This window comes from Tetrao urogallus (assembly GCF_951394365.1).
Source record: "Tetrao urogallus genome assembly, chromosome: 7".
NCBI lineage: Eukaryota > Metazoa > Chordata > Aves > Galliformes > Phasianidae > Tetrao > Tetrao urogallus.
The window spans coordinates 49,347,627-49,372,028 of NC_136820.1; the positions used below are offsets into that span (position 1 = coordinate 49,347,627).

The window sequence follows — 24,402 nt, forward strand, 5'->3', positions numbered from 1 at the left end:
ATGGCACACATGCGAATTGCAGGAACTGAATGAGCTGCTTATCACTAACAACAGCATGGGAGATTATTCTCTAATGTTTGTAAATGAGTTTCCTGCCTAACAAATAGGACATTGACAGGCCTGCTCATTGTTTCTTTTTCTCTTTCTGGTTGTTTTAAAATAGGTTAAGCCTGCCCTTAGGAATCTGAATTTCTGCTTGGGTGGCAATGCTGCCTACTTTACAGAAGAGATCTTGCCTGCTGGTAAGGAGGACATGGTCAAACCAACTGCCACACGTGGTCATTACAAGTCACAGGTGGGTCCAAAAAGTGAGTTTGCTTAAGGAAACAAACACTTTTATATTATGTTACTTTTTATAACTGTGGGAATCATTTCCAGCGTAACTAATATTGAATATCTGTGTATGAAACAAACAAAAGAATCCACCACCAAAAACAAACAAAAAAAACCAACAGAGAATGCTACATTACAGCTGGAGCAGATCTCACTATTGCTTTGTGTCAGTGCAGGAGATGAAGCCAGATGATGGGGCAGTCAGCACTTGCTCATTCAGGCTGACTTCGGGAGGCTCTTGTTATCTGTGAGATTTCCCACTGAGTGGGAAGAGCAACTGCTGGAAATTACTTTGGAGAAAGACTCTTTGGCTATGTGAAATGAATGATTTCAGGTGGTTGTGCTGAAAACAGAGAAACAAGCAAGAAATGCCCTGGAAACCAATGAGTTCTTAATGACAGTTGGGCTGTGGAGCCCCTAAAAGCAGGAAATGTCTAGCTAATAAATCAGAAAATACATTCAGTGTGAAAGTAACTATACTGTGCAGTGCTGTCACTTACTGGCATTACAAGGAAGTTTGACTGCTGTTTATAAAAAGCATCTGCAACCAGTTGTCTGTAACAGCATGTTCCTCCAGTTTTCGGATAAGTGCCTGTAAAAGGACTTCTTCCTGATTTAGGACGAATGTTTTTGGTGAATGTTCAAGTTCATTTACTCCTCTGAGCTTCCCAGAAGTTAAAAGCCCTCTGTGTGCATTTGAAGACATTGTGTGACTTCATAACAGCGATGGATGATAAAAAGCATGGGGGAAAAAAAGTTTGCTCAGTTGGGCTTGGAGAGAGCGAGCTTAGTGTGTGCATATTTCTGTTCTGCAGAAGTGAACTGAAGCTGTGTCTCGTTATGCTTTGAAAGAAGAAAAAGTCTGCTGAGATGGCCTATCTGGGTTTCAGATACGGTCTTATTTAGTGGGAGCACTGGTTTCTCATGACTTGCAGGGTGGAAAGAATGAAGTAGGAATCCAAGAGGAGACCATTAAGGGTTGCTATTTGGTTTTGTTAGAGACAAGCATTTTGTTTACTGATTTATGTTGTTTGAGATTGAAATTCTGAGTGAAGCACATCTGTGGCTCTGCAGGCAGCCCTTCCTTTGCAGAGCCTGCTAAGGAAAGTCTCACTCTGAAATTCAGCAGAGGACTGAAAACAAAGCAAACTGTTGGAGACAGCACACTGCTTTGCTCCTTTTTTTACTGCAGCTTGCTACTAGCTGGTATGTAAAGCACAGAGCAGAGTTTCCCAGTTGTTGAACAAAGTTCCTAAACAAGATAGAAAGAGAACCTCCAGTATTTTGGAAGTGCTAACAGGTGAGGCAGCACTGAGGGGACAAGAAGTACCTCTTCTGCTGAGCTTCAGTCACATCGTGCTGCACAGCTCATAGCAGCAGTGATTTATGGCCCTGAAAATAAAGACAAATCCATTCGTTACAGATCCTATTTTTAATCTATGCAGAAGTATTTTGTATTTTAGCCAAGGAACATGATTTATTTGTGTGTTGATTCCCTAGGGACTAAACAAGACCAGAGCCCAATGTACTTGCTGATGCCACTAAATTATTACTGGAATTTTAGTCTTGGTGAGCTCCTACTTTCTGAACTGCCACCTGTGCTTTGCTCATCCTTTGTAGAGCATAGTTTGGATACCACACTTCTCATCTGCAAACATAGGAGCTGCTCTGTCACCTGGGCAGTGTTGTGCTGTGGGACAGGAGAGGGATCTTATCTCTGCTTACTGACACAGACATTGACAGCATGTTTCTGTGTGACGTTACAGAATGTGTCCAGACTGTAGGGTGAAACAGGAGGAGAGAATTAACTTGTTATTTTCTCTTTTAAACAAATGAGGCATGAGAGAGTGCAATGATCAGCAGTGAGGTTTTGTTCTCTTAGGTTACAGAGACATAAATGACTTTCAAAGAAGCCTGTCAGAGGCTCCAGAGAGACTTAACACACACAGCTGTGTTCAGGCAGTGTAAATTTCCCTTAAGCTTTTTTTTTTCCTGTTCACTCGTTAAGAGCTTTGGAGATGCTTCTCCAACAGCAAATACTGTCTCAGAATTGGCAATTCTGGCCGTGTGAATGTGGCTCTAAGTGAAAATGCAGTTTTTATCTTAGAAGCAGAAAAATGAAAGCTTAGTACAACAGTTTGAATGTTTGCAAACAAGGCACACTTGTCACTGCAGCATTGCTTGTTCCTTTCATTTTCTGCTTTTAACACTCTCCAGGATTTGAAGTACATGATTGAGATCTGTGTGTGGTTTCCAAGGGGGTTTTAGCAAGTGATTATTTTGATCCAGCACTAGTTTGACCATGCCAATGAAAGAGTTCTCTTCTTTCTTTATTAAGCAAGAAAAAAAAAAGTCAGGCACACTGTGCCTTCTCCAGCCGTGTTTGCAATGGAGGATTATGAAGTTTATTTTATCCTCAGTCTTAGAAGAGGTCTTGCTTTCTATCCTCAGCAGCCAGGTAACCAGAGTCCAGTATGGCTTCTGAACTTACATTTTGGTGGTGCTGTTTTCTTACAGTGCATCCTGAATTCTTTCTGCTGCCCCGTTGTACACACAGGACAGGTGCTGGCAGCAGCTCCAATTCTTTTCCATTATCTTTCTGGTGCTGCACTCTTCTGTGTCTCAGAACAGATAGACCTGGACAGACAGACAAAGCTGCTTACTGGGAGGGCTGTTAGAGCAGTGACATGCACACCATGTCCTTTTTTTTTTTTTGGTCCTTTTTAACCCTTGTTTTTGTTGCAAATCCTTGACTGACACATCCAGATGAAGCTGGGGATGCTTAGACAGCCTCCAGGCGGTCTCATGGCCACAGAAGTGATCTTAGTGTATAAATACACTGGAACTTCCAGTCATTTAATCTGAGAGTTTCTTCCTTTTTTTTTCCAGGCACTGCTCTCCATTCTGGGGGGTGAAGGGGAACGGGGAACTTCTCTTAACCACATTTTCCTCTATAAAGTTTACACGTGTCTCCCCCTGCTTATGTGGGGTTCTTTGCAGGAATATCCTGTGTTGTCAGAGATCTGGCAGGGTTACTGCTCTGCTCTGTTTGCTCAGAAGGGCTGCCTGTGTGCATTTCCAGTCATAGACTAAAAGACTCATCTTGTGAACTTGGCGTGTGAACATCTGCAGTGTGAAATCTGTAGAGAATTCCTGTTACTGTGTAGTATAATATTTATTATTTACTTTAGGAGTGTCAAATTAGGACTGTTTTAAGGTAGGGAAACAAGTTTTAAGGAAGGGAGTGAGTTTTAGACTGCATTCTGGTGATTCCCACGTTACATTTTCCTGAAAAATTACTTAGCTTAAGCTATAAAAGGGAGGTTTTACTTAGTTAACTTTACTGCTCACTGACCTACACATCTAACATCTATTTTCACCTTTTCAATAAAGGTAAACGGCAAGAAACAAAGAATGGACACTCAATTAATTTCCCCGTTATTAGGAGCAATTACCAGCCCATCACCTCCGTTAGAATCTTCCTGTCTGCACAGTGACTGCTCAGCATGTGGGGAAGTTGTTGGCACCAAAACTCCCTTCCAGGACTGCACCAAAAACCGGTATGTTTACACACGCTGGTTGTGCGTGTGTCTATAAACTTAAACTTCTTCTAAGAATAATTTTTAAGGAATTAAATGGGAAACTGCTACATGTAAACGAAAAGCATTGTGAGGAGCAGGGAATTATGGCTTCACAGTACAGAAACTACAGTAACCCCCCAAAATTATGTTCTCTTTCAAATATATTCTTTAGGGCTGTATTGTGTGCAGCAGTTAAAATTATAATGTTGAAATTATTGCAGATTTAGAAATGCATAAAAAATAATTTAAGCTTCCCACTATCTGTTTTTTGCTGATACCACATGATGGCAATGTAATACTGCCTTGTTTGTGGGGTTGGTGGGCTGGTGCAGGTTGGCACAGTAGCTTTTCCATTCTTGCTACCCAAGCTGCTGCTGCTGGCATTTCTAGTGTCAGATGTTTACTATTCAGTACCAGCAAACACCTCAACTTGGTAGGCACCACAAGGATCATAGAGTCCAACCCCTGGCTTTATACCAGCCTGCCCCAAAATCAAATTCTATGTCTGAGGGCACTGCCCAAATCTCCCCGAACTCTGGCAGCTTGGGGCTGCACCCACCACCCTCTGGGGCAGCACATTGCCTTCACCCCTGCCTGACCCACCCTGACACAGCTCCATGCAGTTCCTTCGTCCCTGCAACTGGAGAGCAGAACTCAGTGCTGCCACTCTGCTCCTTATGAGCAGCTGCGGGGCCATGGATCTCCCCTCAGTTTCCTCTTCTCTGGGCTGAACAAACCCAAGTCCCTCAGCAGCTCCTCACACCCCTTACCCTCCAGACCCGTCGCCATCTTCACAGCCCTCCTTTGGGTGCCCTCTGACAGCTTCGTATCCTTCTTGCATTGTGGTGCCTCATCCCAGGCACAGAATCCAGCTCTGGGTCTTGTTAAACTTCCTGCAGTTGGTGACTGCTTGAGCTCTGATGTGTCAAGATCTCTCTGAAGGTCTCTACTGCTCTCAGACATGGAGTTTGATTTTTGGGCAGTCCTCTGTGGAACCAGGATTTGGACTCCATGATCCTTGTGGGTCCTTTCCAATTTCAGATGTTCTATCATTCTGTATCCAAGGCAGTCAGTAGTTCCTCACTTTTTTTTTTTTTTTTAATTATTAATTACCAGTAAGAAAGAGGAAGTTTGATGGGAAGGGAGGAACTTCAGAGGTTCATGAGGTGCTGTAAGATAACAGTTAGGGAAGACACATGTGTTACAAAGAAGTTAAAATGTGGAGAGGTCTTAATATCTAGCAAGACATCAGTGGCTAATCTTCATTGTGGAAGAGATTAGCAAAGTGACAGTTCTAATTGTTTATCCCACAGCCCTGGTCTTTGCTAATCTGCAATATTAGCACAAATAATTCTGTAGCAAATGAAGCAGTGTAATTGTTTGGATAAGCTGACACCAGGGGAGGGCTGAGAGAGCTTCAGGGAGGCAGAAATGATTGAGCTGAACAAGAACAGGCAGAGTGAAATTTGTTGAAGCAACATATAGCATCTTAATTAGCGTGTTAAGTTTTAATTAGTTTCTGATATGAAGTTAAATGTCACTGCAGGCAGCTCTGTGAAGGTCTCATTTTTGCACCTGATGTAACAGCTGGAAGTTGGGGTTATCTAAGGGAAATGATAGTTGAGCACCTTTGGTATTATCAGTAATAATTAAAGCTGTGACCAATCCTTTTCTAAAAGCAGGTTACAAAGAGGCTCAAGTGATTCTTAATAAAGAGAAAAAGGTTAAATTTAAAAGGTGTTAAGATTAAAGTAACAGCTCTTCAATATCAAAGTAGAATAAATTCAAAACCACGAGATTTTGAGAAGATCATATTTACACTACAAAGGAGGTGGTCAGAATATGAAGAAATGTTGCACTTTGTTAAATAGCTGCATTGATTGGAAAGAGGAAAATCTTTTGGTGCTTCTGTCTCCTCACACAGCAGCAAGAAAAACCTTCTGGGAAGCAACAAGTTAGAAATGCTAAAGGAAATGTTCAACTGGTTTTAGGCTGGAGAAGTCACAAATGCAGGAATAAATTTGTATGTGTGTGTTGAGAATACATTGAATTCACACGATTAAGAGGCACTGCTGATACGAGTGAAAGGTTAAATGAATGCTTTACCTTTAGTATGTTTCATTTAGAAGGAAAAAAAAAAGATTTACTTAGCTATGCTTTCGTTGTTTTTGTTTTTCAGGGCACAGACAAATCTTTCTTATTCTGGCAATGGCCCTGATATGTTTGGCCTGGTGTCGAGCATCCTAGAGGAGCCAAACAAGGCAGAACCAGCAACAGATTGGTCAGTTTATTCTAAAATTCTTCTGTTGTGTATCACTTCTACATCCTTTTGTCACCCGTGTGGATGTTTAAAATTGCACAGAATTGAGAGATAAAGGGCTTTCTCATAAAGAAATGTGAAAACTTATTTTTAACTAGAAGTAGCCTGTTAGAAATGCAGCAATTTCACTCTTCCATTGGGTCACAGCACTGGGGGGGTGGGGGGGGAATGTTTAAAAATAATCAATAGAGAGCTGTCTATAAATCATCACATACAAAATAGTTGAAATCTGCAGTTCTGAATGCGTGTACCATAGAGAACAGCAATGGCAGTCAGATTCCATTTAGCATTTATTAAACTGCAGTAGAGATTTCCTCCCCTTAAATTCTGTAGGAGAGCTGGGTATCCTGAGCCAAGAATGTAAGGGGGAAATGTGTCCAGGGCAGAAGATAACCCTGAGACGTGAGCTGTTGCAATGTGTGAAAACGCCCTGTTGCTGGAGGTTTGTTAATTCTGTTACAGGAATTCACTTTCAAGATTGTTGCCACCACTGTGGGCTTCTGATTTAGGAAACAACTGTGAATTCTCAGGGCTTTCACCTGAGCACTCTGTAGGCAATGAGGATTTGATGTGCGCACAGAGCTGCTACCGGGAGCAGCTGCTCCAGTCGCACGACGTGGAGCTGCTGCACAGAGGTTTAGAAGACCTTTATCTGATCCAGTCTTGGCTTTCTCCATCTGACCCCTGCACTCAGCCTGACAACGCTGTGAAAAACGGCCATCCTGCAAATTCCTCTTTGGAAAACAAGAATTCCATTCTCCAAGAAAGGTGCGCGTTTCAAAGCGCGGATTATAATCAGCATTGGAGCAGAGATGAGCAGATGAGCTTAAATGGAGACTTTGAAAAAAATGGTTCCAGTTTTAGCACCTCTTCTCAAAACAGAATGGAAGATAACCCTATCATTCAGACAGGGTGCTGGAGAACTGAAAGAGCAAGAGGCAACGTGATGAGAAATGGTGTGTATGAACAAATTAAACATTCTCCTGGTCTTTCTAATCAGTCTGTTGGTGACTCTTGGGATGAAGTGCCCCAGAACAGCCACTTCTTTTCTAAAAGTTGTGAAAGCTTTACAGCTGCTCAGAAATCCCAGCCATCTGTTCATCCATCGCTGTATTTTTTCAGTCAACCAACGAAGGAAAGCTTTTCTAGAGCGACAAACAGAAAACCGTGGGAAACCCATGTGCAAAATGGTCATCAAAGCTTTACTTTAGGGGATGTTTTTAATAATAATAATGAATGGAAGAACCACGTTAGTCCTGAAGAGTACACTCATAAAATTTCTGAGTTTGATTTGTCAGTAAAAAATGGGAATTACTTGTTGTACCATGGACATACATGGCGGGATGGGAAATCTTCCAGTCCAACAGCTGCATCAGGTGCTGTGTTTGGAAAGCAAGTGGTAATGAGCACACAGTCATCATCTGGAGCTTCAACCACGTCTGGGGGCTCCTCCCCACATCATCCTATGGCATATCCCTCTTATTACTCACAGACCTCACCAGTCCTCCCATTGGGAAAAGATGGAAGGTTACAAACATCAGACAATATTTCTAACAGTTTGGGAGTTTCTAATTTCATCTCAGACACTCAGAAGCAAATGAGCCCTTCTGGACACTCACGGCATGATTCTTTGACTAGTAAAGAGGGGCAGCAATGCAAATTCCCTGTTAGTTTTTCATCCAGCTGGTTAACACAACAGAATGTTTTAAGTGAAAACCCTGAAATGTGCCACAGGTTTCAAAAAAAGCAAACCCAGGAAAGCAGGAATAAAGATGATAGAAGAAGCAGGAGGAACTGCATTCCTCATTTTGGATATGCAACCCCAAACTGCCAGCAGTACAACATGCTCCACAAGAGCCATGAACAGAATGGCAGTATCATGTCAGATTTTACCAGTCCTTTTCTTCCTTCCTTCCCATTCATGTCTGATTTTAAGCAAACTCCCAGCTTTTTTCCGTTTAATCACCATCTGTTTTCATTAGCAAAGAACTTCAGTTTCCCTCCTTCACCTTTTCCATTCTCAGAACTTGTTGATCTTCTCCATTATGATGATTTTAACCACTTGAATCCCTTCATCAGTGACCTCTTTTGTGGGGAAATAACTGCCCCATACTTTGCCTTTCCAATGCCATTTAACAAGTGCAGACCTCCCAGGAGCCGCAGTGGACCTTCTAACGAGCTTCACACGCAACTGGAGGAGTGCTATGAGCAGTGGAGGGCTTTGGAGAAAGAGAGGAAAAAGGTAAAGCATCGGTGACAATAACTGTTTGTCAAAGCTACTGATTACATTAAGCATCTTACAGAGAATGGATACCCTGGCATTCCTCTTCTTTTGAGGAGGAGACACTTAAGTTAGTTTTAAACGCTTAAAACACCATCCCAAAAAAACCTGCTTTGAATATAATGTTTGTATTATTTGGCATGACTGCTTTTAAACCATATGCGTCTTCCAGCTTTGATTTCTAAGTCTCTTTCCACTCAGGGCTGCTAACAACATTTTTCTCTATGAACCTGCAATATTTGCTACCCTAGAATCATAGAATGGCCTGGGTTGCAAAGGAGCACAGTGCTCATCCAGCTCCAACCCCTGCTGTGTGCAGGTCACCAACCAGCAGCCCAGGCTGCCCAGAGCCACATCCAGCCTGGCCTTGAATGCCTGCAGGGATGGGGCATCCACAGCCTCCTTGGGCAACCTGTGCCAGTGCCTCATCACCCTCTGGGGGAAAAACTTCCTCCTCAGCTCCAACCTAAACCTCCCCTGTCTCAGTTTAAAACCATTCCCCTTGTCCTATCACCACCCACCCTCACAAACAGCCATTCCCCCTCCTGTTTATACGCTCCCTTCAAGGGTGGAAGGCCACCACGAGGTCTCCCTGCAGCCTTCTCTTCATGCTGAACAAACAAGCCCAGTTCCTTCAACCTTTCCTCATAGGAAATGCTTGGAAACACTCCTGTTTTGTGCTGTGACAAATACAGCCCTGTTGGTGCAGGACTGGGACTTCAGCTGAGTCATTTGGGATGACTGAATTTGTCTTCATCTCATCAAGCACATTTGTGTTTGCCCATAATTGACTTTTCTGCTAGAGGTTTCCTTTGGCTACGTGCTTGATTTTTGTGGTTAAGCACTGAACATGCAGGTGGCTTCATTAGTCAGTATAAGCTGTTCTCAGTCCTGCAAGTCAGCCTCCATAGCATGGTTCACATTCCTGCAGCCAAAACACTTTCTCCCCAAAGAGGATGACTGCATCCTGTTTGCCTGATAGGAACGTGCCAGATCTGCATTCGTTGCTGTTTGTGGGTACTGTTTGGGAGATCACTGGTTGGCAGGGATTAAGACTTTGTGAGGAGCTGTTCTAACAGTCTGATCTGCCCAAGGACAGGGCTGAGGCCTCTGTGTCAGTGCTGTTTATGTCATTAGTGTATGTGTAGCTCACCTTTACACTGGTACACAGGAGCAGATTTTAAGTTTCTCAGCCTGCATGCAGTTCTGAGGAGGATCAACAGAATTTTCCTCCAGTGAAGCTTGCATTTAATTCCATCTTGTCTGATCAGCTGGCTGCTTCAGTTCCCAGAGGGCTGTGTTGAACTTCAATGGCAGCGAGCTTCTTTCCTTCTCTAAAAATCTCACTCTTCCAGAGATCTGTTACTTAGGAACAACTGTGATTTTGTACTAGTACACTGTACTTGGTGAGGGCTGGGGTGTTAATAAGGACGTCAGTAAAGCAGAAAGGCAGCACAGGTTGAAATGTAAGTGTGGACTTAGCCTTAGCTTGAACAGCAGCATGATATCTAATCTCAATCCACTGTACACTGAAGAAGGACCAAGACAGAATCCACTGCTTGCTCTGCCACCTTTTATTCCAGGTTTAAGAAGTTTCTATGCCAAAAATAGTCACAGTGGTGCTTTGTCACTGCTTGTGTTACACCACGTTTTGTCCGGTTCCTTTGTCACTGGGAAGCTCAGCAGTTGTGCTGATGACTTTTTGAGCTGATACCAGGCTATGTTAAATGTGGCTGATTCCTGATGTCCTTCAGTTGAGCTGTGGTGGTGTGTTCACCTGTTTCATTTAATCGATAATCCAAACATGCAGCATTTGAGAGATGCAGTGAGAGACATGGATTTAAATGCCTGGGATGCACTGCCAGAAATTCTATGCCTCAGGCTGTGTCCCAGGTTAGTGAAAATGAGGTTGTGCAGATTCGAGTGCTGTCTAAAAGCATTCTCTCTAAAGTAGAGCTGAATCAAGGAAGTATTCCTATCCTACAGCAGCTGGTTGCATACCTAGAGAGATACTTGGGAGCATTTTACTGTAAACACAGGCAGAAGTAAAGGTAGGAAACTCTTCCATTCTATTTCAAAATTCTTAAGCAAATGGCAATGTGGATTTTCACTGTAATTTTCAACTGTGATGTTATTTCCATTTCCCCTGCAGACTGAGGCTGACCTTGCAAGGAACTTTCCAGGAAGGCGTGTTTCTAGCTCCAGTAACACTCCTGTGTCTCAGCTCCCTGCCCACCCATCACGAGTGGATCGTCTGATTGTAGACCAGCTCCGAGAACAGGCCAGGGTGAGTTTTCCAGAAGGGAGTCACAGCACCAGGTGAAATGCTTTGCTTCCTCTTTGCTTTCTGTTGTCTTGGTCTAATAGAGTTGCCGACACGTGGTGATTTTTGGTGTTTTCAATGTGCCTGGTAGGTGCTCACCTTAATAGGAAAAATGGAAATGCTTTGTGGTGCCCCTGTGCACGGTAACGTGTCCGCTGCCTTGAAACACCACATGGAAGCCATCCACGTAACGCAGGCACGGCGTAAGGATGAGGTTGTTAATGCTGTTAATCCCCAGAGACAAGGAGTGCTGCGTTACAACAGCGAGAAAGGTAAGAGCTCCCCATTCCAGCAGCTCCAAGAGCTTTTTTGAAGATTTAGTTGTGGAAAACATGTAGTTTGAAATGCATGGTGGCAATGATTTATTGCATCTTCTGCAAAGAAGTTGCAAGACTTACCTCCACTTGTGTAAAATTAAGCTGACGAGATTTTTTTTTTCTTTGCTTTTACTATTTCAAACACTTTGAAGCCTTCTCTTCCTTTTTAAAATATAACTGTAAAAACTGTTTGGTGATATTATATAAAAATAAGTAGTCCTATAAATCAAAACCTGCTTGTTTTTAAACAAGTTTAACTTTATGTCCTTGCTATTTGACCAGTCTTCAGCTTATAAAGTAATGAATGCTGTGCTTCTTCATAGTGTCTATGTTGTCTAAATCACAAAACTGCCAGAAATTACACTTTCTAATTCCAAATTGCTGTTGAAGTAAAGCCAGATTAATTTCCAGCTGGAGTGTGTACTCCTCCAGAGGCTTGTGTGCTATTCTGCAGTTTCACTGTCACCAAGCAAAACTGCTTCTTAATTAGACAACTTGCTTCACAAATTTGTCATAAATCTGCTTTCTAATGGTGACTTTGAAAGCACGTTAATTGCTAGGAAGTTAACAAACTGTAGCTTGTTTTCTATCATAAATAGCTGTAGGAAAGCACTTGTTAGAAAATAAGCCATGTGATACAAAGCTGTGGAAAGCAGCATGTTTTACATCTTCAGTTTTCCATGAGGTGAGCAAAGCTGGCTTCCTGAAAGCAAAGTGTTAATTGGAAGAGATGTGCTTAGTTCACAGCAGCAGTCTGCCACAGATTTTTGTCTATTACCAACGTTTCAGTACCAACACAGAATCACAGAATGGCCAGGGTTGGAAGGGACCTCAAGGATCATGAATCTCCAATCCCCCTGCCACATGCAGGGCCACCAACCTCCACGTTTAATGCTAAACCAGGCTGCCCAGGGCCCCATCCAACCTGACCTTGAACACCTCCAAGGACGGGGCATCCACAGCCTCTCTGGGCAGCTGTTCCAGTACCTCACCACTCTCTGGGTAAAGAATTTCCCCCTGATGTCTGACCTAAATCTCCCCTCCCTCAACTTAAAACCATTTCCCCTCGTCCTACAGGTATCAACCATTTCAAAGAGTTGATTCCCCTCCCCTCTGTAGGCTCTTTAGGTACTGAAAGGCTGCAATGAGGTCACCCCACAGCCTTCTCTTCTCCAGGCTGAACAAGCCCAGCTCGCTCAGCCTGTCCTCATAGTGGAGGTGCTCCAGTCCCCTGATCATCCTAGTGGCCCTCCTCAGGACCCTGTCCAACAGCTCCCTGTCTTTTTTGTACTGTGGGCTCCACACTTGGATGCAGTGCTGCAGATGGGGCCTCACAAGAGCAGAGTAGAGGGGGGACAATCACCTCTCTGTCCCTGCTGGCCACCCCTCTGCTGATGGAGCCCAGAGCACAACCAGAGCAACTGCATTCCTTTCCAAGAGTTGAGGATGAGTGGAAGCTGCTATTCAATATGATGACTGCACAGCTGATATCTTCTGGTATTTGGGTTTTGGAGGGGAAGATGATATTTTTGGAAGTAAACTTCTCTCAGAAACGCTTTTTGAGGGGGATGTTCCTCAGCCTCACTGCCGTCCTCCATTGGATCCTTTCTCAGCACTGCTCTGCAGTGTCTGACTTCCTGTCACTACAGCAGGGATGGCAGTGCAGCTCTTTGGCATCCAGCAGTGTTTGAGAAAGCCCTCCTTGCAGGAAGGAAAACTGAACTGTAAAGTGTCAAAATGGTTGACACCCACTTGTCAAAGCAAAACATCTTCTTAATGATGTCGTATCCTTAAATGTAGTAGTCCTATGAGCAAATCTATAAGCTGATGGCACAGCAGAGCTCAGCTGTGAGTCAGTGCCACCAGCAGGTAGACAGCAGGCACCAGGGATTGCATGGAGCTCATTAGGCTGCACCGTGGTGGGCAGGCTTACTGATCGTGCTTGTGTGATACCACTGTATCATTGCATTTCTCCTGTGATGGCATCAATTAAATAGGCTTAATTATTCTCTTGCAGGGATGATGGCGAGTTAGTCCAGTAAACTCTGGGCACAGTTATGGTTGCTATCAGTGTGAGGTGTTGTTACCTATGGGTTGCAAGAGAAGAATAGCTGAATAGGGCTTCAACAGTTACAGTGACAGCACAAGATCAGCTGTTTCTCGATCAAATGTTGTGTACTGATGGTGTTAAATGAATTCAGGCAGCTTTTCTGTGTGTTGTTATGAATCGGGCTCGTGTACTAGCTTTACCCAGAAGGCATTTTTCTGTTGCAGATGTTCTGGCTCTGGCAGCTGCCATTAGAGAGCTGGCTGCTTCCACACGCAGGGCTCGCACTGCGTTATGGTGTGCATTACAGATGGCTTTGCCAAAACCCTCCCCAAGCAGCCTGGTAAAGCATGAAGCTGAAGGGACGTCACAAGAGCTTTGTACTCTGAGCACAAGCACACGAGGATCCGCCAGCATGGAGAATGACAACACAAGAAGCAGAGAAGAAAAGCCTGAGGAACCCATGAGGATTCTGGAATGACAGCTAATAGTAATAATAATAGTAATAATAATAATAAGTAATAATAATAATAGAGGGGGGCAGGAGGCCGAGGATGGGGGGGAGAAGGGTGAAGTGGCCTGTTATACTGACAGTGTTTTCCATTGGTTATGAGAAAGCAGGAAGGTTGCAACAATTGATCAGGGCTACATTTCTGTTACTGTGATTCTGCATCCCTTACTGGCGTTAATGCAGTGGTAACATTGCTGGTATTACAATGTCTGCTATGTTAGAATGTTAAGAGGAACTAAACAGTAGCTGAAGTTTCCTTGTCTGCTTATCCAAAGCTCCATACCAGCTGTGATTCAAGCCATGACCTGAGAAACCAGTGCGGTGGAACTTAATTCTCCTTTCTGTGTTAATGGTATGGTCCAGCATACTGAAAAGAGGGGGGAGAAGTCATTTGAAAGGTATTTCATTCAGGTGTTGATTTGTTCTGCACCATTACGTAGTTCTTTTCAGTGCCAAAGTGATCAGTAAGTGGGTTGCATCCTGTCACGGAGCAATCCATGCTCCTGTGGTGTTTTTCAGTTGAGGAATTTGGGTTATTGCTATGTTTGAGAATAATCAGCTTTTAATGGTGGTTCTGTGAGATGCTTCAGCATTTGTGCTGCCAGATTCTAGCTAAACCAAGGTAGATAGAGCTTTCCTACGTCTTAAACCAAGTATCAGCATGTTTTACATCTTAAATACAAAGATTTTGGAGACTTGCAGTGAGATGCATGTTGACAGGAGACTGAAAAAAAATAGTGGCTCAGGATTAGAGAAGAGATTTATTGATTTCTCACTGGGTGAGAAGCCAGTAGTTGCACAGCCTAGTGTGACTTCACTGAAAAATGCTCTGTGTTATGAACGTGTGCTCATGGTACCACAGATCTTTGGAAACATTCCATATTTATTTTCATGTGTTTATTGAATGTTTATTTCAAATTCTATTTTAGTAATATAAAGTTGGATCTTTTGCCAAGCCTTGCAGATAATCACATTTAACAATTTACTCAGGAAATATGTCTATTGTTATATAAATAAACACGTATACATAGGGATTTTGGTGGGGGGGAGGGATGTTTGCAAGATATTTACACAAAGCTAGCTACATCCTAGGTTACCAAAGCTGTTCAATGGTTTGTGTTCTGTGTGGAAGATTTCACACACTGCATTGCTGTTAGCTGGTGTCCGTTCTGTGGCTTAGACAATCAGAAGTGCTGCGTGTTGGTGTGAATGTTCAGGGGGAGAATTGGAGCAGAATGAGTGATTCCAGTTTTCTTCTTGCAGCACGTGAATGTTTCAGTGCTTCAGCAACTGCCTGAATGCAACAGCACCACTTCCATGTGACTGCTAACCAGCTGTGGCTCTTAGCTATTGCTGCAGTAATGAATGGCTTTGGAGAGCAGTTCTCACTTGCAAAGTGAATTAAGCATAAGGGAAGTTATTGAGAGGTATAAATAGAGATGCATCTGTGTTCCATAGCATTCAAAGTGCAGTTTGACCTTTTGTGGGTAAATCCAGAATTGTTTCCAGTTATTGCACTTGCAGAATGTTCGAAGGCAAAGAAACACGGGGCACTGGAGAGTTGCTTTGAGTGTGAGGGTTTTCTTTGTGCCGGTGCAGCGTTTTGCACAAATTAAGATGGTGAAACTGGCTTTTGAGAAACCGATCCCCTGTTACACAGCTGGAAAAGTGGAGTCTGCAGTATTTCAGCCCATGGCTAATTTTTAATTGTGATTACTGTATTGACAGGAAGGCAGAGCTGGGAAGAACAGCTGTGGTCCTGCAGGAGCACCCTGTAGCAGGGTGTGTATAGAGCAGGGTCCATCTTACTGTGGTGCTGTGCATTCATCATTACTCTCCAGGGACGTGTTCTCAACTGATTCCTAATGTTGTTAATGTGCCTTCAGCAGTTTGTTTCTGAGCACAGTAAGTAGCAGGAGGCTCACCTCTGTTTTGCACTGCTGTTTAATTACCTGTTTACAAGGAGTTACAGTGTGGCTGCATCTGACAACAGCTGGGGTGGGCTGGTAGTGCTGTGCACCATTGCTGCAGAGTCACAGTGCATGGGATGTGTATTTGCACTGAATTGTTGGTGTGGATAAGGATAATGCTCCTGGCTTTAGCTGCTGATCATCCTCACAGTTGCTGACTTCAACGAGAGCAAAGCTTTGGGCTGTTAGCTCACACTTAACCCGGAGAGGTAACTTCATTTCACAGTCTGTGTTTGTTTCTTATTTATACTGTTTTCTTCCCATTTGTGAAGCAATAGGGTAAAATTGCTTTGCTTTGTTTCCATAAGTAGGTCTACTGAGATACTTAATTTATTTCTTTTCCTGGGCTGATTTTTTGCAGTTCACACTTTTTGAATGAGTTGTAGCAGTGCTACAGATCTGCTCCCACCTAAGGAAACAAGACTCTTCAAAGTCCCCTCTCAAGTCCCAGTTATTGCTAAGTTAGGTGTTTTTTCATGCAGTGTGGATCTGTCATGTTTTAAAATCCCAAAGTGGGAGTCCAACACAAGGTAAAACATAAGGCTCAGTTACTTCTGGGCACTGCAGTAGCCATTGGGTTCTTGTGATTTGGTTCTGCTGTTTCTCAGAGGAAGGCCCTGCATCAGAGCCAGGATGTCATTCCTGGTAGCAGGTTTGGCATCCCTGCTTTTCTTCAGATTCCACAGATACCTCTGGAAATTAAATGAATCTGGTGGGATTTATATCAACTTACACTAAGAAGTTTGCATTACTTTGTCTCCAATTTCCCTGGAGCAACAGGCAGGGAGGCAGTCTGGGCTCGTGCTCTTTGTCTGCCTGGGCTGTTCTCAGAAATGTTTGGCAGACTGAATTGTTCCTGAGCTGCTCTTGTTGCTTTTTCTTCCCAGGCTGAATGTTTTTCTTTGCTGTTGGTATTCACTGCTGCCATAAACCTCCCTACCTGGGCGTGCATCTTTTGGAGCTGATTTGCCTTACAGCACAGAGGCTATTGCTCTGAGCTTCACGTAGGATGTTGGAATTTGTTGTTGCCATGTTTGAACTGCTACAGAGGTTATGCAACCAACAAACCTTAAGCCTGTATGAATTTCTTTAAAGCTTATTTTCTTACCTGTTCTGAGAGCTGACTTTGTTTTACTCTGTTCAGGAGTGATGATGTCAGTGCTGCACTTCGGAGCAACCCTAAGCAGTGGTGCTTTGAGGATTTTGCTCCTAGCATCATTACTGCCCTGCTGATGTATTTGGTTCTACTTTATGGCCCCACTATTCTATGTTATCTTTGTAGTGTCATTAAGGTGGAGAAAACTTCTTCAGGATTATTAAGTCTTAAAAGCTGTACGTGATGTTGGACAAGAGTGACTGTTGCACATTGGTGAATGTATGAGAGCTGTGGACTTTGGGATGCATGTATTTAATTAATGTTATTTTTAAATAAGTGCACTAGGCTACTGAAAAGATGGGTGTTGTGGCCCTGCTTCCACTAAGCCAGCAGCTTGGAGCACTGGCTATCAAGAAACTACAGCAAAGTGTGTTCCTGACCTTGATTTTGTTTCTTTCTATGCTGACAAACATGGAATTAACAGGATTGTTTTCCTCTTAAAGCTGAGGAATGGACCCACAGCAGGAGCTTTGGCTGAATTGAATGCGTGGGTTTCATGAAGGATTTTGCACCTTGTTTCTCTCCCACTTGCTTGGACAGAAATGAGCTGTAGCCATCTGAAGGCCTGGATTGATTTCTGGAGCAGTTCATTGCCACCAGCACTCCCTGTTGTTTTGGGAATGCAATATGAAATCAGGCATCCCTCACTTTTTGTTGTAGGGCACTTTCTAACTTAAAAAAATATATATACATATATATCACTTTGCCAATCAATTTCAGTTACATAAAATGGGAGGTCGTTATTTTTCTTCATTAGCAATACTGTAATCAGAGGTGCAAAAAATGTGTGCTGTCTGTGCTTTTAGAGACCAGAAATACCTGGGGCTGGGAGCAACTTGAAAAAATGTGGGCAAGTGGAGCTATAAATCCTCTCTGCTTCTTTTCCTTTCTAATGCTCATTTGGCAATTGTTCACATTTGGTCTCTCAGAAGAGGGTTAGAAAGGATGAACAATCAACTTGCAGTCCCTGCCAGCTGGAAATTACTTTACATTTTTTAGTTGTATGAAATACAACCAGTTTAAAACTCATTTATGCACAGTAATAACTTACTGAGCATCGTTTTTTTTCACCAAATTAGGCTGCCTCCCATTATATAAGGGGGAAAAGTTTCCTTTTGTTTTATATGATATATGCAAAGATGAACAGTGTCTGTATTTTAATATACTATTTGGTGTCTGAAGCATCTTTTACACGTTTGTTGTTCAAACTCATGTATTTTATAGCAAGTTTGACACTGCTGGTGTCACTGCAGGAGGACTCAGAGCTGATCCACTCAATAGACCCAACAGCAGTGTGTGAAAGTACAATTCAACCATAATTGCTGGTGAGACAACAGCCAAAGTTGATGAGAAGGTTTGTGTTACGTGTGTGAGAGTCTCAGAAAGGAGAGAAATCTGTACTTAATAATGGCCAGTGTAATTTATTGGGGTATTATGAATGTGACTGATTCCTTTTATATAACCAGCTGTGTCGTATGCCTCCTTAATAAATACTTATGGCTTGTTGTTTCAATCAGTCTGCACTATTTGTCAGCTGCTGTTCTTCAAGAGAGTTTAACTTGTTTTGTCATTCTGCCTTGAAAAGATGTTGTGTGTTCTGCTTTAACACAGTTAAGAAAACAATTAAAATCTTCCCTTTTTATGACATTGACTTTATTATTTTGACACGTCCTGTGGGTGAAGAAGGGGCAGTTTGGGTTTGTTTTTATTGGGCTTGGAAGATCCTTTGAGCTGGATGCAGAGTTGTGCAAGGCTGCTCATTGATGAGCTGAAGTGGCAACAGAGCTCCTTTATGCTGGATGCCCTAAAAGATGCTGAAAGAAGGCAGCGCTTTGCAGATCACTGATGTGCAGAGCTGTACTTCCCCCACCTCAGCAAGATGGTTTTGGCTGATCTCAGGTATATGGAAACTCCAAAATCTGGGTTTGCACGTTGACAGGGCGTCTGCGTGCACACTGGGTGGGCTTAAGCATCAAAAGCCAAAGAATGTCACAGATAAACTACCAGCACTTAGCAGAGTCAGACACCCTCCTGCACACAATAGCTAAGCAGTTTATAAGGGTTGAGGGTGATTTATCTCAGTGACACAAAGATGCTGTGCTGCAAGTCTGGCCAGCTGCTTTGGCTGACAGGTCCACGGTTCCTCCACTAATTAAAGATGGGTTATAAGCTGCCCCTTGTGAAATCTGTTGTTGATGGGATTAATCCTATTTTACACAGTGAATTTGTTACTGGTAGCAGTTCAAGCATTGCACGGCTCATAGGAGGATGAGTTGGTTTGTCTCGAGGAGCCTGGCATGAGATTTCCAAGGGGCATGCTATGTTACTGCTCAGAACTGAGGGCAGCAATGTCAGATGTGGAGAGAACAGGATTTTTGGAGCGCTGTTCCTGAGCATGAGCTTAGGGAAACGTGCCTCCACTGATGGCTCTCTTTGTGTTTACTCAAATACAGCCTGGTTGCTTTGATACTTGTTCCAAAACACCTGCAATGGAATAATTGCAACTGTTTTAGTATAACTATGCTGGCAACTTGCCTGCAAAGGAAGATACTTGTGAAAACAGTCAAACATTTTCCTCCTAGCCCAGCCTATTTCCTCCACCACAGCCTCAAATTAATCTTTTAAATAATGCTGATTGATGAAGACGTGTAGTTTGGTTATAGTGTTGAGATTGGAGTCACCACTGAATATCCCAGTTTGGAAGGAATCCATTAGGATTATCCTGGTTCTGATATAGTTCTATATAAAAATGAAAATTGTTTCCTTAGTGCTTGTTAATGTTGCTGAGAAGACTTCTGATTTCCAGCTGATGAACTGGGATGTGGATGGATGCATAAATTTCAAGTGTGTAGAGTAAGGAAATGCACAGCTCAGCAGGACAACAGATGGGTGAGCTGGAGAGGCAACGTGAAGGTAAGGAGGTGTTTGGGAGGCACTGGGACTTGCTGAGTCACTGGGAAAGGGCTCATTTCTTCTGATGGTTTAGTATTTTCTAAATACTTACATGCAATACTTTCTGCCCAGCTCCTGTCTGATCTCTCCAGATGACTGTGTGTGCTCCAGGATGTCGGCATATCTTTCAAGAGCTTCACCACTCTCAGCAGAGAAGTTGTTCACAAACAGATGAGTACTTGATTATGATTAAATTCTATTTTATTCAGTGTAAAAATCTTCAACCTTGTGGTGAAAGGTGCTGCTCATGCTGAGGAGCCAGGAAATGGTTGGCAAGCTACTGGCACTTGGTGATGTTTGGTCAGAGGAACCTGCTACGAACATGTTTCTGAATCTAGCCTTCATGGAAATGTCACTTCTGGAAGCAATATCACTAGGGTGGGAAGAAAAAGTGAAGAAATAAACTCAACCACCCAAAAAACCTCTGCTCTTCAGGAATGTGTGTTTTCAGGAATGCTGGAGTATTTACAAGTGAAGCTGTAACAGAAAAAGGCAGGGATCAGAAAGAAGAAATACAAAGAAATCCCCATGGGAGACACGGTGTTTGCTTAACAGCAATGGAAACATTTTTGAGGAACAGTTTTATTTTTAGAAGTGTCTATTTTCTACAGAGAATATTATTTAGCAATGACAACTGCATTGCTCTCACTGTAAAAGAAGAAATCAATCCAGTACCTGTGACTAAATCTGATGACTAACCTGTGACTAAGCCTGATCTAAATGTGTATGTCCTGATCTAAATGTGTATGTTTGGTGGCCCTGCTAGGCAGGGGGGTTGGAACTACATGATCCTTGAGGTCCCTTCCAACCCGGGTGATTCTGTGGTTCTGTGACTAGCAGCTTTTTCTTCATGAAGAAAATAGTCTGCGGAGAAAGGATGGAAGCCTGGTCACAGGTGGATCTTATATAAATACCTTCATTCCCTTGATATCAAAGCTGAGCCATGCAACATTCAGGACATATTAGACAACTTTCATGAAGAGAATCATAGACTGTCCTAAGTTGGAAGGGATCAGGTCCAACTCAATGACATCTCATATAAACTGATGAGCCCATAGGATCACAAAATACCGTCGTTGGAACGGACTCCTGCAGTATCTGCTTCCACCCCTGCTCATAGCACAGCCAGTTTCATAGCTCAGGGTCTTGTCCACTCGTGGAGAAATTTGAGTGGACGCTACACAGCCTCTCTGAGTGCTTGTTCCAATGCTGCACCACCCTCATAAAGAAAATATTCCCTTTTCTCCTGTCCTGTTTGGGATTTCCTTGACTTTGTAGGTTTTTCTGTACCTATGAGAAGTCTGGCAACATCTCCTCTAGCTCTCTCTCTACCCTTTGGCTTCTGGTATGCGTCAGTAAAGCTTAAGAGGAATGTGAGGTCATGCAATGGAAAGTAGGTAATGATGAATGTCCCTTCAAAAGTTTATCAGCTGCACAGCGGGAGCAATTTGCAGTTGTGCTCTATAGCTGTATTTATAGAAAAGCTCGAGGTTGGTCATGCTTTCACCTGGAGCCTTAAGCAGGTGCCTGGGGGAAGGAGAAGTTTGGTTTCATAGCACTTGTGAGGACAGAGGGTTTTGTCAAATGAAATCAAATGAGCTCTGCTGTAGGCACCAATTTGTTACCAAAAATTTGAGTTTTGTGCAGTCTGTCACAGCCTTGGTACATCGGATTTAGAGTTCCACAATCACAAATCTGAGAAGTCTGAAAAAATATATGAAGTTCTCAGAGGGAAAGGGTTAAAAATAATCCAGTGGACAATGACAGCATAGGAAATGGTTGTGCAGATGCAGTTCTGTGAAGGATTAGGGGATTACGGGGAGGACAAGCAGATTTGGGATCAGCAATGCCTGGCTGCTTTGAAGTAGGCAGAATGGGATACAAAGGGATGGAGAGCCTGCGGTAATCCTGCTCTTCCCCAGCACAGCAGTAGTGGAACTGTGCCTGGTTTTGATCCTTACTCTTCAAGCTTAGTGGATTTAGTCCAATCAAAGGTAACAAATCGTAGGATCGTTCAGGTTGGAAAAGACCACTAAATTTCCAAGTCCAGCCCACCCCCACCATGCCCACTGACCATGTCCCTTAATGCCAGATCCCTGTGGTCCTTGAACACCTCCAGGGCTGGTGACCACACCACCTCCCTGGGCAGCCTGTGCCACTGCATCACTGCTCTTTCTGAGAAGAAATTCTTCCTGATATCCAACCTGATCACTGATCCAATCAGTGGGTCAGAACCAGAGCTGCTGAGGATGAGCGAGAATGACAGTCTGCATCTGTGTCAAGGATTCCTGCCAGAATAGAAGGGCATGGAGTGTTTGTCCTGTTCAGGGCCCGCAAGGTTACAGGACAAATGGTTCAGATCTACTGCCTAGAAAGAGGTTTATGTTAAAGATGCAAAAACACTGAAAAAGATGGCTGTATGAACCTTTTATAAGCTATTTTTGGAAGCATTTAGTACTAAGCGTGTGTCACTTTTGTTTGTTCTTGATTGCCTTTCCACAGACAGATTGCCTTTTCTTCATTGTCAAGATACTTGAGTCAGTCTATAAAAGTTCCTGAGAGATGTTCTCTTGTCTTGCAGTCTCTGCCAGCACTCAGGACTGCACAAACAAGCTGCAAGGAGATGGGTGAAACCATGAGGCAAATGCTCCTGAATATACATCAAGGTGGGAGTAATTCCAACAGGGATCTTCTTCCCATTGGATAAATGTGACAGTTTTTTGGAGTTAAACCCAGTTTTGGTGCTTCCTTTTCAGAGTGTAGGAAAGATTCTCCCACACAAGATGGTCACACGTTTGTTTGACCAAAGTATGTTTAAAAGCTCTCCTTAAAACAAACACCTTTGAAATGCAACAGGTGAACCAGAGTATTGGGTGCTGGAAGCCCTTCCAATGTTGTCTGATGTTTCTTGAGCTTTCCTGGTGGTGCCCAAGGCCGTGGATGTGGGGTCCTGGGCAGCCTAAGCTGCTGGGGAGCAACCAAAGTTGCAAGTCGTTTGTAATAAAGCTTATTGTGAGCCTTTGCCTCTGTCTCAAAGTAACACCTGGAGAGCAGTGTGGAGTAGGACATTAGCTTAGATGATGTGAGCTAAATGTGATCCCAATAATTTCTTTGTCTTACAATGAGGATGAGTAGAGAAGGACAGCACAGTGCTATTCATGCTCTTGAGCTCTTCTAATGTGTCTGACAGTTCACAAATGCTCTCCCAAAAACTGCAAGTAAGTAGGTGGTCACTGATGCTTCATGCCAAAGCTGAGCTGCCACAGACTTTCTTTCCATTTGTTTCACCTTCTGTGCCTGATGGTGGTTGGGATCTCCAGAAGGAAGCAACTTGTATGGCTGTTATTTACGACTCTGGGTGGTTGTCCTGATGTTCCTGCACAGGCAGCTCAGGTGTGACTGCAATGAACTCTTTTAGGAGGAATATAGAAACAAGAACTAGAGACCTAAAGTAGGTAAAGACCTCTATGAATATTTCAAAGATGGTTTGAAAACCTGTATTGCTCAAATATCCCGACCAGTGTGCAAGTTACGTCGTGTCTTCATAAATTCTCCTGACTCTTTCAACTGGATATCACATTTCACCTCATTTGCTATTGTAAAACTTTACGAAGTATGGGAGGAAGTGTGACTTTGTTATTCAGGCTACGTGTTTTCACTCCCAGTCACGTTTGGAATTGTTTGCCCAAGTTGTGTCTAGTGAGTAAACGACTGAGACTGGAAGCAAGAAGGGACATGGAATAGAGTTAAGTAGAAGCTTACAAGGCTGCCTGCAACTGCCTTGTAATTAACCTGCAGGCACAGTGAAATCTGCAGCAGTGCTTCAAGTTCCGTGGACAGCTCAAAGTCAGTGGCTCCATACTGAAAGTCAAAGTGCTTTAATAGAGTCAATGAGATCCATCACCCTGTCGACAACACCTCCATCTGCAGCAACTGATCTAGATAGAATGATTGTTGAGCAAAGCAAACACGTGCAACTGAAAAAATTACAGAGGAAATCTTCCCTGTGGCCATGAAGGACCAGCAGGTGATTAGGAACAGTAGGTGTGGATAGATCAACAGTTGGTGGTGCCAGAGCCAACCTGGGGCCTTCTGCAATGAGGTAGTTGGGGATGGGGAAAGCAGTGGATTTTATCATGATTTTGTTATTTTTCACCCATGCATCCTTATCTTCAAATACAGACTGGATGGGTAGAGAGCAAACTGGGTGGAAAACTGTCTGGAATCCTGGACTCAAAGACATTCAAGGTTTCCCAGTCCAGCTGGCCTGCTGTTCATTTCCCTTCTGTTGACAAAAAAGCTGTGGTTTTTCAGTTTTCCTCTCCTTATCTCCTGAGATGTGGTACAGGTAGCTTACTTCTCTCTTTTTTTCCCCCCCCCCCCCCACAATTTCTGACTTAATGGTCTTTATAACAATACTCTGATCTGCATTGTGAACTTCATCTCTTCGTAGCGTTTTCTGGTTCAGAGTTATGAAGCTCTCCCAGTGCTGTCATAAGCCAGGATGCATCTGCTTCTTCCTGGGCTTTTTCTATCGTCGGGAAGATCTTTGGAAAGCACCATGTGAGATCTAGGTATGGTTTTTTCCACCTCAATCCTGGAATTTTAGGG

At 43.2% G+C, this 24,402-nt stretch overlaps 1 protein-coding gene across 1 annotated transcript; it reads left to right on the forward strand.

The window, feature by feature from the left end:
- Positions 1-253: 253 nt before the first annotated feature.
- Positions 254-13,683, forward strand: LOC306948895 (uncharacterized protein; the record flags this gene model as incomplete). The annotated part of the gene is made up of 7 exons (XM_079538620.1): positions 254-295; positions 3,727-3,893; positions 6,094-6,195; positions 6,697-8,476; positions 10,668-10,802; positions 10,930-11,110; positions 13,430-13,683. 7 exons carry the CDS (start codon positions 254-256, stop codon positions 13,681-13,683), a joined length of 2,661 nt encoding a protein of 886 aa, XP_079394746.1.
- Between the last annotated feature and the right edge of the window lie 10,719 nt (positions 13,684-24,402).